At 34.6% G+C, this 14,010-nt stretch overlaps 3 protein-coding genes across 4 annotated transcripts; 2 read left to right on the top strand and 1 right to left on the bottom strand.

The window, feature by feature from the left end:
- Window positions 1–1,932, top strand: LOC112794694 (uncharacterized). Its single transcript, XM_025836675.2, has 2 exons — window positions 1–1,009; window positions 1,109–1,932. Exons 1-2 carry the CDS (start codon window positions 55–57, stop codon window positions 1,930–1,932), a joined length of 1,779 nt encoding a protein of 592 aa, XP_025692460.2. The 5' UTR covers window positions 1–54.
- A 329-nt stretch (window positions 1,933–2,261) lies between these two features.
- Window positions 2,262–6,564, bottom strand: LOC140184408 (serine/threonine-protein phosphatase 7 long form homolog). Of its 2 annotated transcripts, none has more exons than XM_072235181.1 (5): window positions 6,427–6,564; window positions 4,012–4,727; window positions 3,847–3,937; window positions 2,733–3,738; window positions 2,262–2,569 (listed from the first exon to the last, which is right to left on the bottom strand). In XM_072235181.1, the coding sequence occupies exons 2-5, from the start codon at window positions 4,716–4,718 to the stop codon at window positions 2,412–2,414; spliced, it is 1,962 nt and encodes a 653-aa protein (XP_072091282.1). In that variant the 5' UTR covers window positions 4,719–4,727; window positions 6,427–6,564; the 3' UTR covers window positions 2,262–2,411. The 2 variants fall into 2 exon arrangements, with proteins under 2 accessions (XP_072091282.1, XP_072091281.1); XM_072235180.1 differs by having other exon boundaries at window positions 5,609–6,558.
- A 4,686-nt stretch (window positions 6,565–11,250) lies between these two features.
- Window positions 11,251–13,795, top strand: LOC112796399 (ethylene-responsive transcription factor RAP2-3). Its single transcript, XM_025838833.3, has 2 exons — window positions 11,251–11,759; window positions 12,884–13,795. The coding sequence occupies exons 1-2, from the start codon at window positions 11,558–11,560 to the stop codon at window positions 13,501–13,503; spliced, it is 822 nt and encodes a 273-aa protein (XP_025694618.1). The 5' UTR covers window positions 11,251–11,557; the 3' UTR covers window positions 13,504–13,795.
- The last annotated feature ends 215 nt before the right edge of the window (window positions 13,796–14,010 follow it).

Genomic DNA, 14,010 nt, shown 5'->3' with positions numbered 1-14,010 from the left:
TCTGTTGTCCCAGCAGAAATTCCTATTGTGGAAGACGGTGAATTTGGCGTAGGTATGGAGTTCAGTTCAAGAGAAGCTGTTATTAAGGCGGTAAAAGACTATAGTATACGACGAAGCGTAGACTACCGGGTGTTTGAGTCTGAGCCGCTGACATTTTATGCCAAGTGTACACAATATGGGTCAGGGTGTGATTGGCTTATTAGGGTTAGCTTGAGCAGCAGGAGGTACTGTTGGGTTATAAGGAGGTATAATGGTAGTCACACATGTACTAGAGCCACCATTTCACAGGATCATTCGAAGCTGGATTCTATCACAATTGCAGAAGCAATTAAGCCACTGGTTGAGGCGGACCCAGCATTGAAGGTAAAATCGGTTATAGCTGAAGTCCAATCGAAGTTCAACTACACCGTCAGTTACCGGAAAGCATGGTTGGCTAAGCAAAAAGCAGTTGAAAAAATATTTGGTGGTTGGGAGGCATCTTATGAAGCGTTGCCAATATGGTTTGAGGCCATGTGTCACAAGGAGCCATCAGCTGTTGTTCATTTTGAGACTATGCCTGCATATCAAGGCGATGACTTGGTGGCTGATATTCGTGTAATGCATCGTGTATTTTGGAGTTATTATCCTTGTATTAGGGCATTCAGACATTGTAAGCCAATTGTACAGGTGGATGGGACGCACTTATACGGAAAGTATAAGGGTTGTTTGCTTGTGGCAATTTCACAAGATGGCAACAACAATATCGTCCCAATTGCATTTGCTATTGTGGAGGGAGAGACCTCTGATGCATGGCATTTTTTTCTTAGCAACCTTCGTCAACATGTTGTAACTCGTGATGGTGTGGGACTAATATCCGACAGGCACGAATCCATAAATGCGGCTATGGAACGCAGTAACGGAGCGTGGTCACCTCCAAGAGCTTTTCATATGTTTTGCATCAGGCATATAGAGTCAAACTTCTTGAGAAAGTTCAAGGCACCGTACCTCCAAAAATTGGTCGTGAACATCGGTAACCATTTATCAAATTTAAGCAATTTATTTTTATATCTTCCTTACATAAATCTACTGACCTACATTCATTTGCTTTGCATATGTTGTCATGTTCCAGGATATTCTAGGACGGTGCGGGAGTATGAGGTGCGTTACGAACGGTTACGGGAACGTGGTGAGGCGTACACAAACTGGTTAAACCGAATTCCTCGCGAGCAGTACGCATTGGCCTTCGATGGTGGGTATCGATGGGGGCACATGACAACGAATCTTGTGGAGTGCATTAATTCAGTTTTGAAGGGTGCACGCAATCTCCCCATAACTGCTCTTGTGAAGGCAACATTCTACAGGCTAAATGAGTTATTCACCCGAAAAAGAGCGGAGGCGGAAGCAAGGATCAATGCTGGGCATGTGTTCTCTGAAATCGTGACCTCCAAGTTGCATGCAAACCAACTTGCATTAGGAAATATTCAGGTTAGTTGCTTTGACCGCCAGAATGAGGTCTTTGAGGTTCGGGAGATGCCAAGTGGAATGGAGTTTGCAGTCGATCTACGTGGCCTACGATGTGACTGTGGTGAGTTCCAGGTGGACAGGATCCCCTGCAGACATGTATTCGCATGTTGTGCCAACCAGCGACTGGATTGGCAAATGTATGTACATGATGTGTATAAGATGGACCAAGTGCGGCGGGTGTACCGAGCAAGGTTTAGGCCACTAGGTAATCCTACTACATGGCCTGCTTACATAGGACCTAGGTTCATTCCGAATCCGTACCTAAGACGGGTGACGAAGGGTCGCCCAAGGATGACGCGTTTTCTGAATGAGATGGACACGCGAATGTTACGTCGTCCTAGGAGATGTACTTTATGTGGGGCTGAAGGACATAGTCGTAGCAGATGCCGTCAGACAGGTGCTACGAATACCAACAGAGGTGCCCCTTAGCTTCATATGTTTAACACGAGATTGTATAATATAATCTGAATGAGCAAATTTAATTAGCATTACCTGTTATATGTAACCCTATAATTTATCACAATCTATTATTATGACATATCTGTGGCATTATATAATATCATGGTTAACACATCAATACATCAATCTCGTAATGAGCATATGTTTTGCATCAATACATCAAAGTCATTATTTTATTGATCCATCCTGATTACATAAATACATTGATATCATTAATACATGCATAAATTAATACATTAAAGAATAAACATCATTAATACATTAGCAATATCAATACAAGATAAGCACAATATATATATAATATAATCTGATCATTACTGCTATTATTATTACATAATGTCCAACACAAAGATATTACTCTGAACATTACAAAGTACACTAAAAACTACATTAAGTCATTACTACATAGTTTCCAACATATACCAATTATCCAACAAAAAACTAAACAACTACTTTCTCATTTCCCATTTTACATCCTTCACAATGCTCTTGCATTTCTTGACCGCTTTTTTAAATACAGAAGGAGTAAAACGATTAGCGCTCCGACGTAGGGGATCGATCCTTAGATTGTAACCTTTGACGTTGTCATCCGGACTGTGTGCCTGACCTGTTACCAATCAAGGGATAAACAACTAGATGCAGCATATTACATATTCATAAGCAACATAATTACAACAAATCAAGAAGAAAAATCCAAATACAGAGGCCAATTATGCAAACAAGATACATTCAAATATAGAATAAGTAAAGTAAAATATTAAACATAATACCATCGTTACGAGATTCTTCATCCTCATCAAACTCTTCAATATCATCCTCCTCATCATCGCCTTCCTCATCTGGGTCGTCAACTAGATAGGCATCGGTTTCTCGTTCGAGTGTGTTAGTGTCTTCCTCAATAAGTCCCATGTTAAGACGGCTAGGATTTTGACTATTAATGACACCGCGACCACCGTCACTCCTACTAGAGTCGACAGATACGAACCCTCCAGAAGCAACGGATGAGGTATGGCCTGGATACCTCGCATCCAGTGAATACCTGCCTGGCATGATCTCAGGCTGATGGCCATATTGTGACTGTGTTGCATCTGCAGCCATGAAACCAAGCAACTGGCTAAAAGAAGGTCCTTCACCTGTTTCAAACTGTGACATACCCCAATATTGTTGCTGCATTGGAAATGATGAGGTGAACTGTGTCTGATGTTGATACTGGGTTGTGGGTTGAGGTTGTTCTTCTTGAGTCGGATTTGGAGGTGATATTTGTGGCTCTTGATCTTCATTGTCCTCATCCATATCCTGACTACCCTCCTCAGTATCCTGGTTACCCCCATCCATATCATCATTACCCGCATCCATTTCCTGGTTACCTTCATCATTATCTTCACCCACAAGATTCAACAAGGCTAAGCGGTTTCCATATTTTGTACGGTACCAGTTCATGTAAGTATCCAAATGATGCTCTGAAGACATGGGAAGCTCAGAAAGAACGTAGTGATACCTGTTTGTCCAATGCATCACCCATTTTGAATGACTCGGTGCCGTGGCCCAGTTAAGATTCTTAGGACCAGTCAGAACCTCTCCATGGGCCTTATCCAAATTCTGCTCAACAGTAGGTACTCCCTGAATGAAACCAAACTGTCGCCTGACCCTATCGGTCGCATGCCACTCGATACATTCAAATGACACTAATGGAACTGTAGCGCTCCAAACAACCGCTTGCATGTAGACCTCAGCAGGAATTATGTTTGGATCCACACGATCCACAGCATAAGCAACCTAGACAAACTGAAAAATTAGGGAATACTCATCATAACAACCCACAATGCAAGTAAATTCTAAAAACGCATGATGCTTTCTAAGAAAACTTGTTTTACTAAAACACACCTGTCCTTCCTGAAGTTCATCAAAAGCCTTCCTAAAGTGATCTAGCTTCAAATATCTAAATCGTCGGTCACCACGCTCCCAGTTACGCCACCTAAAATGATGTTCTCAATTAGATCAACTGAAGCTTAAATATCAAGAAATGGGTACATTGTAACATAGTATTACCTGTTTGCTAGTGGAAAACTGCGTGGTTCTCTAGGAACCGGCGATAGATAAGGTAGTCGGATCCAAGCCCATACCAGCAGAAGTGTTAGTGGACCATCTATTTCCTTACAGTTATAACGAGATGCCCTGCATAACGCCCTGTAAAGGTGTGCTAGGCATGCCGAGCCCCAACTATACTGTCCAATATTCACAAAATCACGTAGCAAGGGTAGAAATTTCCAATGAACACCTGCCCCAGACTTATCCCCAAACAAGATCGTTCCAATCAGCAACATAATGTGGCACCTAACATACCTCTGTATATTTATTTCATCAGTCAATTGTAAATTCTCTTTTAGATTCCTCAGCCACGTCAGTTTTATGCAGCTAGATCTACACTCCTCTTTTCGCGGTGCAACCCCTAATTGAAGCAAACACTCCGCCTCCAAAGTTTCAAAACTACTCATTGTCATCCCTGTCACTGGAAGACCATCTGTGGGAAGACCAAGAATTAAAGCTACATCTTCAAGTGTCACAGCACATTCACCAATGGGAAGGTGAAACGTATGTGTGTCTGGATGCCAACGTTCGATTAGAGCATTTACCAATGCTTTCTGACACTGCACTATCCCAATCTGAGACACATGATAGAACCCGGTAATTCGCAAATGATCCTCCACTCTATCGTTGTACCGATCCGGAGGAACTGGATGGTTACATGTCAACATTCTTGATTTCTACAATAAAAAAAAACATAACAACTTACTTGTCAGATAATTAACAACTACTAACTTACCATCATGAATGAATTTACTGATTATATAACTAATTCTTCTAATTTCCAAAATAATTTAATTAATCCTAAAAATTATTCGTAACTGCAGCTGAAACCCATTACACCCACATATATTCCTAATCAATATTTTCAACAATATTACATCATTTACAATAAAATCGAATGTTAATTACTCTTTTGCTAAATATTTTTTTCCTCCATAATAAAAATTATTAACAATCAGTATATGCCATCAATTATATTCTAACAACAGTAATCATTAACTTGCTAATAATAATTACTAAAATTAATAATTTATAAATATTCTCATAAAGGAAAATCAAACATGCTTTAATTAAAAAGAATCTAACTAATCATTTAGTATTAACACTTTCTCACAAGAACAATAACATTAACATAACTACTGCCATAACAGAACAATTATACTTAATTTTTTTTATAAATTAATTTAAATAAGATTGTATTACACTTAATTATAATTATAATAAAAATTAATATAAAATTCAAAATACAAAAACATTAAACTCCTAATGACTTACTAATATCTACGGTCTCTCCCTCTCTGCAACACTCCAAAACACAAAACCTATCAACAATAACAATAAAAAATTGCCTAACAGTGATATATAAATATAATTAATAATCTGTAAATAAATTTAAAAAAAAACTATATAATAATCATTTTATTTATATTTCACAACTACTTAGACTCTAACACTAACAACAACAATTATGATAATTAATTTTTAAATTTTAATAATTATTCACATAAAAAATTAAATACGTTTTAGCAAAAATTTAAAAAATTTAAAAAATACTTACATAATCAGGATCACTGAGATAATGAATAATGTGAAGCTCAGATCGATCAACATCTTTAATTTTATATTTTTTTGACATTTTTCTTCTCCACCATGCAACACCAGTACAGAGAAAGGAAGAAGAAGCTGAGTTTGAGAGTGAAATGTGAGATAGTGGTGTATTCGGATGGTGAGAGAGAGGGATTTCTTGTTTTAACATAGCACCGTATATGCATCAGGTGGGGAAGCGACGCGTGTCTCCTGTCCAGCGAACTCGGACTGTGCGATTGGCGAAACGGAAATCGGACGGTCCGCATGCATTCAAGAACTCTGAGGGTCCGAGTTGCTGAGTGACGTCACCCAAATGCATGGAACTCGGACCATGCGTTTTCTGTTGATAACTCGGAGGGTCCGAGTTGCTTCAGGACTGTCACCACATTCTTGTTAAGCACTCCCCACCCCCATATCGTATTCATACACCAGCGTTGGGGCCATATGTAAATTAAAAACCGTCGTATTTGTCGTCTTTTTTTTTTTTCTTATTATATGAAAAGATAGAAGGAAGTGAAGGAACACTTTTTCTTTTTCCTTTTTCCTTTTTAATTTTTTTTATTAATTATGTTCTCTAATAAGTAATATTTTTTATTCGACAATCAGCTAATAAATTGTAATTCAAAACTCGCACATCTAAACTATTAAAGAGTACAAAATCAAGTTTGCACATTTCTGTAATGGTCTCTAGAGTGTAGTGAAAACAGAAATCAATAGTGTAAGAGAAGAGGACAGAGAGAAGAACGAGGAAAACAGAATAATATGTTTGTTGAAAATGGCTTTAGTTACCAAAATTTCAGAATTACAGCAGAGCAGGCTGTAGAGAAATAGAACATGGAGAGACACAATGCAAATTCAAGTATGGGTCCTTCGTTTCTCGATTTGGAGGCTGGATATTGTTTGACGGCAGTGGAACAAAGAGAGAACAGAAAATGGGGAAACACGTGATCTGTTTTAAACTTTTAAGATTGTTGTAATCTGAACAAAAGAATACTCACCACATAAAACATGAATATTGATAATAAATAATTAAATACTTATTTATTGGTTTTATTAACTCTAACTTAAACGCCATATTAAAAATGGGCTGGGATAATAATATGCTTCTATGTCAGAAATCAGAAGGGATAATCTACCTTGTATACTACAAGAGGTTTTGGCGCAATTGTCTATATATCATTATATGAGAAAGTTTAGGGACAACATTTTTGTTGAAACAACCCTTAATCATTAAAAGAAAAATAATTAATTTTATATTATTAAATATTATTTTATACTATTAAAAATATTGATGATAGTTAATTAATAATTAAATATCACAAATTTTATTGACTTTCTAATACTCCTTTTATTATATTTTGATGAACAAAACAGATTAGTAGGTAATTGATTTTCATATAAAATTAATAATAAAAAATTATTAAATAATTTAATATATTTAAAAGATGTTATATAATAATTTTTAATTATTAATTTTTTTATAAATTTACAATAAATCTGACGATTTTTTACGACTTTTATTATAGTGGTGACTACATCCGAACCAACATCCGTAATTATCACCTCCAATTTCTATCCCATTGCTACACCCCTAAAATGAACAACGAAAAAAAAAAATCTAGGGCATTTTAACAACAACAAAAATAGATCTAGGAATGTAATCAGAAGAGACGTGGCTGAGCATGTCAATAGCGGTGAGAAGAATTAGCGCCAATAAATTAATTTTAATAAATTAATGAAATTTTAATTTTAATTTTAGAAGTAAGTTAATTGGTGACAAATATTTTTTTTTTGTTTTAAATAAAGTTAGCAACGCTTGTCACTGGTAATAATACATTACTAAAATTTATTATTATTATTATTATTATTATTATTATTATTATTAAGAGTAAAAATTGTATGTGAACTTATAAGTTGTTAGAAAAAAAATAGAATATTAAGAAACTCATTAAAATAAGTTTTGTCATTAACTTTCAGATCTTTGAAAAAAATATTAAATAAATTATTTAAGACTAAAACACTAAAAATATAAATTCTTAAAAATTGTCATATTAAATAGAATTCTTATTTTTTTTTAGTTTTCTAACTTATTAAAATAACGACTTATAGATCAATTATTATAATTTTATAGAGACTTATTTATTTTTTTTAAAATATTTATAAATATCAATATTTAAAGAGTCCTCTCCTTTTCATTATAATTAAAATCAAATCTTTTACTTTAAAATTAAAGAGTTCTTTCTTTCTCCTTCTTCTTTTTTTAATTTTTTTATATATTACTTTCTAATTTAATAACTAAATGTGTCACATGACGCTCTCTTATTAAAACTAAGAGAAAATATTTTTCTACAAAATTAATAAACTCTTTTTCTAAATTCTCTCATCTACCTTTCTCTATTTTCTATTTCTCTCTACCATTTTCACTCTATATATAATTTATATTTTATATTAGTAATTTGACAAATCAAAATATATCATCCGATATTTTTTATTACAATTAAAAAAATTCTTTCAAAATTAACAAACTCTCACTCTCATTCTTCATCTTTATCTTTCTCTCTCTTTTCTCTCATTCTCTATTTTTTCTACTTTTTTTATTCTACAGAAAATAAAATTAACAAAATAATATAATTTAAATAAAAAATATTATTATTATATACATATCTTTTAATTTTTTATTTAATTTTAAATTTTTATCATTTATTTTTTTAATTTATATTTTTATTTCTCTTCTTTCAAATATTTATTAATATAATTTGGAGAAAATACTAATATCATAATTAAAATTTAGAATCAATATTCAGTTGTTTAAAAAAATTGAGTTAATTTTATAACTATCAATATAATTTGTTATGCTAGTATCTAATTATATTTTTATATACATAAAGAGAAAAATATTATTTTTAAATAATAAGTATAAAAAATAATTATTTCTATTTGTGCAACAGACTTAACACTTAATTAAATGCAAAAATATACGTGTTAAATTGTTTTAAATTTTAGATAACAAATGTTAAAATTAATTATTATAAAAAATTAGACTTTTATATAAAAATAATAACTAAATATTTTATTATTTAATTTTTTATCTACAGAAACCTTGGCTTTCATAACAAGAAATTTTTGTCAATCTACAACTTTTTGTAAAAATAATTTGATTTTATAAATTTTTTGTGTCATGTATAATCTATACTTTCAAAATAAAATAGATCATAATTTTAAAAAAATTTATATTTTTTAATATTATTATGAATAAAAATTATGGTTTAAGGACTAATTTAAAACTCAATAAAAGATTCAAAAGCTCAATTTAAAATTTAGTTAAAAAATATTTTCTTGTATATAGAAAAAGCGCATCCCCATATTTTCTCTTAAATTTCACCCCAAGGTCCTAGTTTGGGCAGTACACCAAATAATAACCCAAACAAAAAAAATTTATTAACCATAATTCCATTGTAAATTTAAGGACAATTTACTATAATAAATAAAATCGGATCTAATATTTTCAGATTATACAAAATATAAAACGGATATTAAAATACAATTTTTCTATAATCTATGAAAATCGCAACAAGAGTCTCGCGGTTTATGAATACACATAAATTCGTTATAGGAGTGTTGCGAATTACATTGTAGGAAAAATAAGCATAATTTGCGACAGGAGTGTCGCGATTTATGTGTGAATAACGAGTGTGCATAAACCGCAACAGGAGTCTAGCAGTTTATGCGTTAGTATAAATACGCTTTAGGGATCTCGCGGATTACATTTGTGGTGGTTGTAAGGTTTTTTAGAGAGAGAAGGAGAGGTTTTCTAGAGAGGAAAAGAGAGAAAAGTGTGGGTTGGTTGAGTTGAGATCGGGTCAGGATTATGGCGGAAGCACGCAGTCTTTACAGGCTCAACAGCGTTACGCACGTTGCTAGCAGCATAAACAAAGAGGTTAGTTTGGTTATTTTTAGTTAATGTATTTCGTATAATATTTTTCTGATGATTGTTATTTAGGTATTTAAATTTAGATTTAAATTATTATTTTAAATCATAAAATTTATTATTTAATTAATTTATATTAAGGTCTTGAATCGTTTATGCCTTTCATTGAATTTTGTGATTAGCAAATAGGATCTGTTACCTGTTTAAATTTTAATATTGTATTTTTTGTATTAGATTACTTTAAGTTAGTGTTTAATTTTTTAAATGTTTGGTTTCTTTTGTCACATGCTCCAGCTGACTACGTGTATTTATAGTGTTTGGAGGCAGCAGAACATGCCTCTGCATGCAGGATCGTATCCTATCTGGAGAGGGCTGGATTCCTTTATTGCCGATACTAGGGCCGAGGAGATCGGTCAGGATGTTGTTTAGAGAAGGTTGTCACAGGCGCCTTCTAGGGTTCCGATGCCGGACGTGCCTGATAACAGGCGCGTCGAGCGGCGACGACACATTGGTACCCGGGCTACAGACCGGGAATGGCGATGGCTGGATGACATGATTCAAGATGACAGATCTGGTGGCGACGGAGTCGGACATGCCGATCACCGTGTTTAGCGTGGCCGTCCTCAGCGTCGGGGTGGTACATCAGGGGTCGCATCTGGTGGTCCTGGTGATAGACCCACTAAGCAGGCAGGGCGGGGGTTCCAGGAGGTTCCTCTTACACATGTTTCGAGCTCTCATATATACCATGAGATTCATAGAGAGATGTATGATGACCTGGTGGGCCCGACTTTTACATGGATATGGACCACAAGGTCGGCAGTTCACAATTTTATTTCGACTTTGCAGATCTTATCTGGGATGACGACCCTCCGCATTTTCAGCACCATACCCCAAAGGATCAGGTGCCGGAGACCCAGCCCCAGATGGACGTTGCACTGGGATATCGCCCAGATATGGAGGATATGCAGCGGTACCAGCCCCATATGTCTGACTCTCAGGGGTATCAGTTCCAGTTTCATATAGACCTAAATGAGCCTGCTAGCAGTCCGTATGACAGTCGGTTGGGTATGGGAGGGACGCCTCCATCTGCATATGGCGTGGGCATACCCGTCGATCCTCCAGCACAACAGCGCCAGAGGCTAGCTAGAGTGAGACGGGCCGCTCGATATGGTACAGGGTCGCATCTCCTAGGCGCATTTGGACATGACTCTCACGAGGAGGATGAGGATAGGCAGGAGTCGCAGCTGTTTATTTCATGTTTTCATTAATGATACCTTTGTATGTCAGATTTGTCGTGTACTTTTGTATTATATGATGGTACTTAGTTTATTTCCATGGACTTATGTGTGTGTTATGTATGTTTTTTCACCATATATTTACTTTATTTTATGTTTATGCAAACTGCTCATTGATGCATAAACCACTAGATCCCTGTCGCAATTTATACACACTCGTCATTTACACATAAACTACGACATATTTATTGTAGATTATACTTATTTTTTTTACAACATAATTCACAATTACATCTTTGTAGTGGATTACGTATATTCATAAACTGTAAAATTTCTATCACGATTTATATAAATTGTAAAAAAAATACATTTTAATATTTATTTTGTATTTTGTATAATCTGATAATATTAGATGCCAGTTTATTTATTACGGCAAATTGTCCCAAATTTAAGGTCCTGTTTGTACTTTCTATTTTGTAGTTTGTACTACTCTACGATGAAGCACTTTTTTTTGGACAGACTCTATGATGAAACACACGCCTTTGATTCTGGATTCAAGGTGGGACCCACAAGGCCTATGCTCTTGAGTATAACTTAGGTGTTTCTCTCACTTGCTCACATTTATCTCTCACACTAGTTTTGCTTCTCACGAGGCACGAACAGCAATTTATGTGCACCCTTTTTCTTCCCTATCTTCTCTAACAACAATATCTCTCTCTCTCTCTCTCTCTCTCTCTCTCTCTCTGAAAGATCAAAGATGTGCGGAGGTGCTATCATCTCAGACTTCATTGGTGTCAAGCGTGGCCGGAAATTGGTTTCTCAGGACTTATGGGCTGAGCTCGATCCTTTCTCCGACTTCCTTGGTTTTGACGCCGCCACGGTCACCGCCAACAACTCCAACAACAAGGATCAGCCACCAATTCCTCAAATCCCAGATAACAACAACAACAACAACAAAGGTATCGCTTTTATGCTATGCTCTAGTTTTTCGTCGTATATGTTCCTTTGATTCGTATATAGCTTTCTTCATGGGGCCAATCACCTTTTCTTGGCTTTAATTATTGAAATTATTTTTATTTGAACACCAAATATTACACTAAGAAAATCACGTGAGATTCATAATTATTATTCTCTTGGTTTTATACCTTCTTTTAGTACGTGTGTGAAATTTTTTTTTGGGCTAGAATGAGTTCAAGAAATATTTTTTATTTTTTTTAAATATTTTTTAACATTAAGCGAAGTTAGATAAACCGCAAAATTAAAACTTGTCCGGTTGCTCGATAATTCAGCATGATGGTGAGAACTCTATATATTTTCATCTTGTTTTTGTCTATCAGCTTTTTGGGGTTTGGTGAACTATCTTGGTATATATATATATATATTTTTGGATAATCTAACGAAGATCTTTTAAATGTGTGTGAAGATATTTTATTTAATTATTGGATAGTAAATTATAGAATTTAATTTTTATATATATAAAAATATTATTTTATTTTAAATGTGATTAAATAAATAAATTATTTTTTAAATAAAAGAAATTGTAAAAGATATTTTTGGTATTTTTGGTAGAGTATTTTGGATTAACAATCTTCTCTAAAACCCATATTCGTTTTCTTCACGTTTTTTCCTACTATTGAAAAGTATGAATTTTATTTATTTCTTTATCTTAATTGAAAAAAGGAAGAAAAGGTGATATAACTGGAGTTTTCTTCAACCTTTTATGAAATTAAAAAAATATAAAATATATGTACACATGGTTAGACTTAGACACAGCTAAATCTCAATTTTCTACAAAGAATAAAAAAGGCATCAGTTCAATTGATTCTTATACGTTGTTTGTAGACTGATGTTATAATCAAAGCCAAACGCACCTTCTTTTCATGAGAAATAGTAGCCATTAATTACGCACGAAAATAGTGCTAGCAACCGACATATACATTAAAAACTTGAGATGATGAAAATTTTGTAACTTTCTTCAAAATAACAACAAAAGAAAATTACAAAGCTTTGTGTAGTTTAGTTATGTGAGGTAGGTATCAATTCACTTCATGATAACGCACTAATTGTCTTGTTCATGTGGCAGTGGTAGCATGTGACAAGGTACTAGGAAAGGAAAAAACGGTTGTTGGTGGTGGCGCAGAAGATAAGAAGACGAAAGGTCCCAATCCACGTCAGAGGGTCCGTAAGAACGTCTACAGAGGAATCAGACAGAGGCCCTGGGGCAAGTGGGCTGCAGAGATAAGGGACCCACACAAAGGAGTCCGTGTCTGGCTCGGCACGTTCAACACTGCCGAAGAGGCCGCTAGAGCCTACGACGACGCTGCCAGACGCATCCGCGGCAACAAAGCCAAGCTCAATTTTCCGGATGCTTCTGAGGACAACGTCGTGGTAGCCCCTCCATTGGCCAAGAAGCAGTGTCTTGGCAATGAGATGCTGTCTCAGGTCGAAATTCAGTCACTTGTGCCACCACTTATCTCTACCGTGCAAACTGGCAGCGACAATGGAAGCATAGAGGGATTGGATTCTGACCTATCACAGCAGATCTCGGATCTTGAATGGTTTCTCGGATCGGAGAATGAGCAACCGTTGCAAATAGGTGGTGATGCCGTTTGGAACGACGTTAACAACTACAACGATAACAACAATAATATGGACCTGTGGATGCTGGACGACGTCGTTATGCCCAACCGTTACATGGTGTAATAAGAAATTAATGGAAATTTTTGGGGCAAAATGGTCAGATGCAAAATGCAACACCAGAAGTGCTGCATGGATTTTACTAAAGCTTATTTATTAGTAGTAGTATTTCGTAGCTTCTTAAAGTGGAGATTATTGTATAAAACTATGTGAAAATTGTGTTCGTTGATTTTCTGTTGGTGTCGTTATCTGTTGTTTTTTTTTCTGACGGTCAAATGATTTTCGTTTGGATTGTAGCGTGTAAACATTATATGGTGATGATTATGATTGTGTATAAATAAAAGAGAATTAAGTATAAGTGAATGATCAATTAGTTCTCGAAAGATTATATGATTTTTAAATTGATTTTTAAAAATCTTGTTTTTAATTAAATTTATTTTTTATTTATTGGTGGTGTCAAAATTTATTAATGTGATATATTAAGTAATACTTTAATATATTTAAAAGTTTTAATTGATTATTAATATAATAAATTTATGAAATTAGATGAAATAAAAATTTAATTGTATGAAA

This window comes from Arachis hypogaea, chromosome 4 (genome assembly GCF_003086295.3).
Source record: "Arachis hypogaea cultivar Tifrunner chromosome 4, arahy.Tifrunner.gnm2.J5K5, whole genome shotgun sequence".
Lineage (NCBI taxonomy): Eukaryota > Viridiplantae > Streptophyta > Magnoliopsida > Fabales > Fabaceae > Arachis > Arachis hypogaea.
The sequence above is the reverse complement of the archived record's forward strand: the minus strand, read 5'-3'. Positions and strand labels throughout refer to the sequence as shown.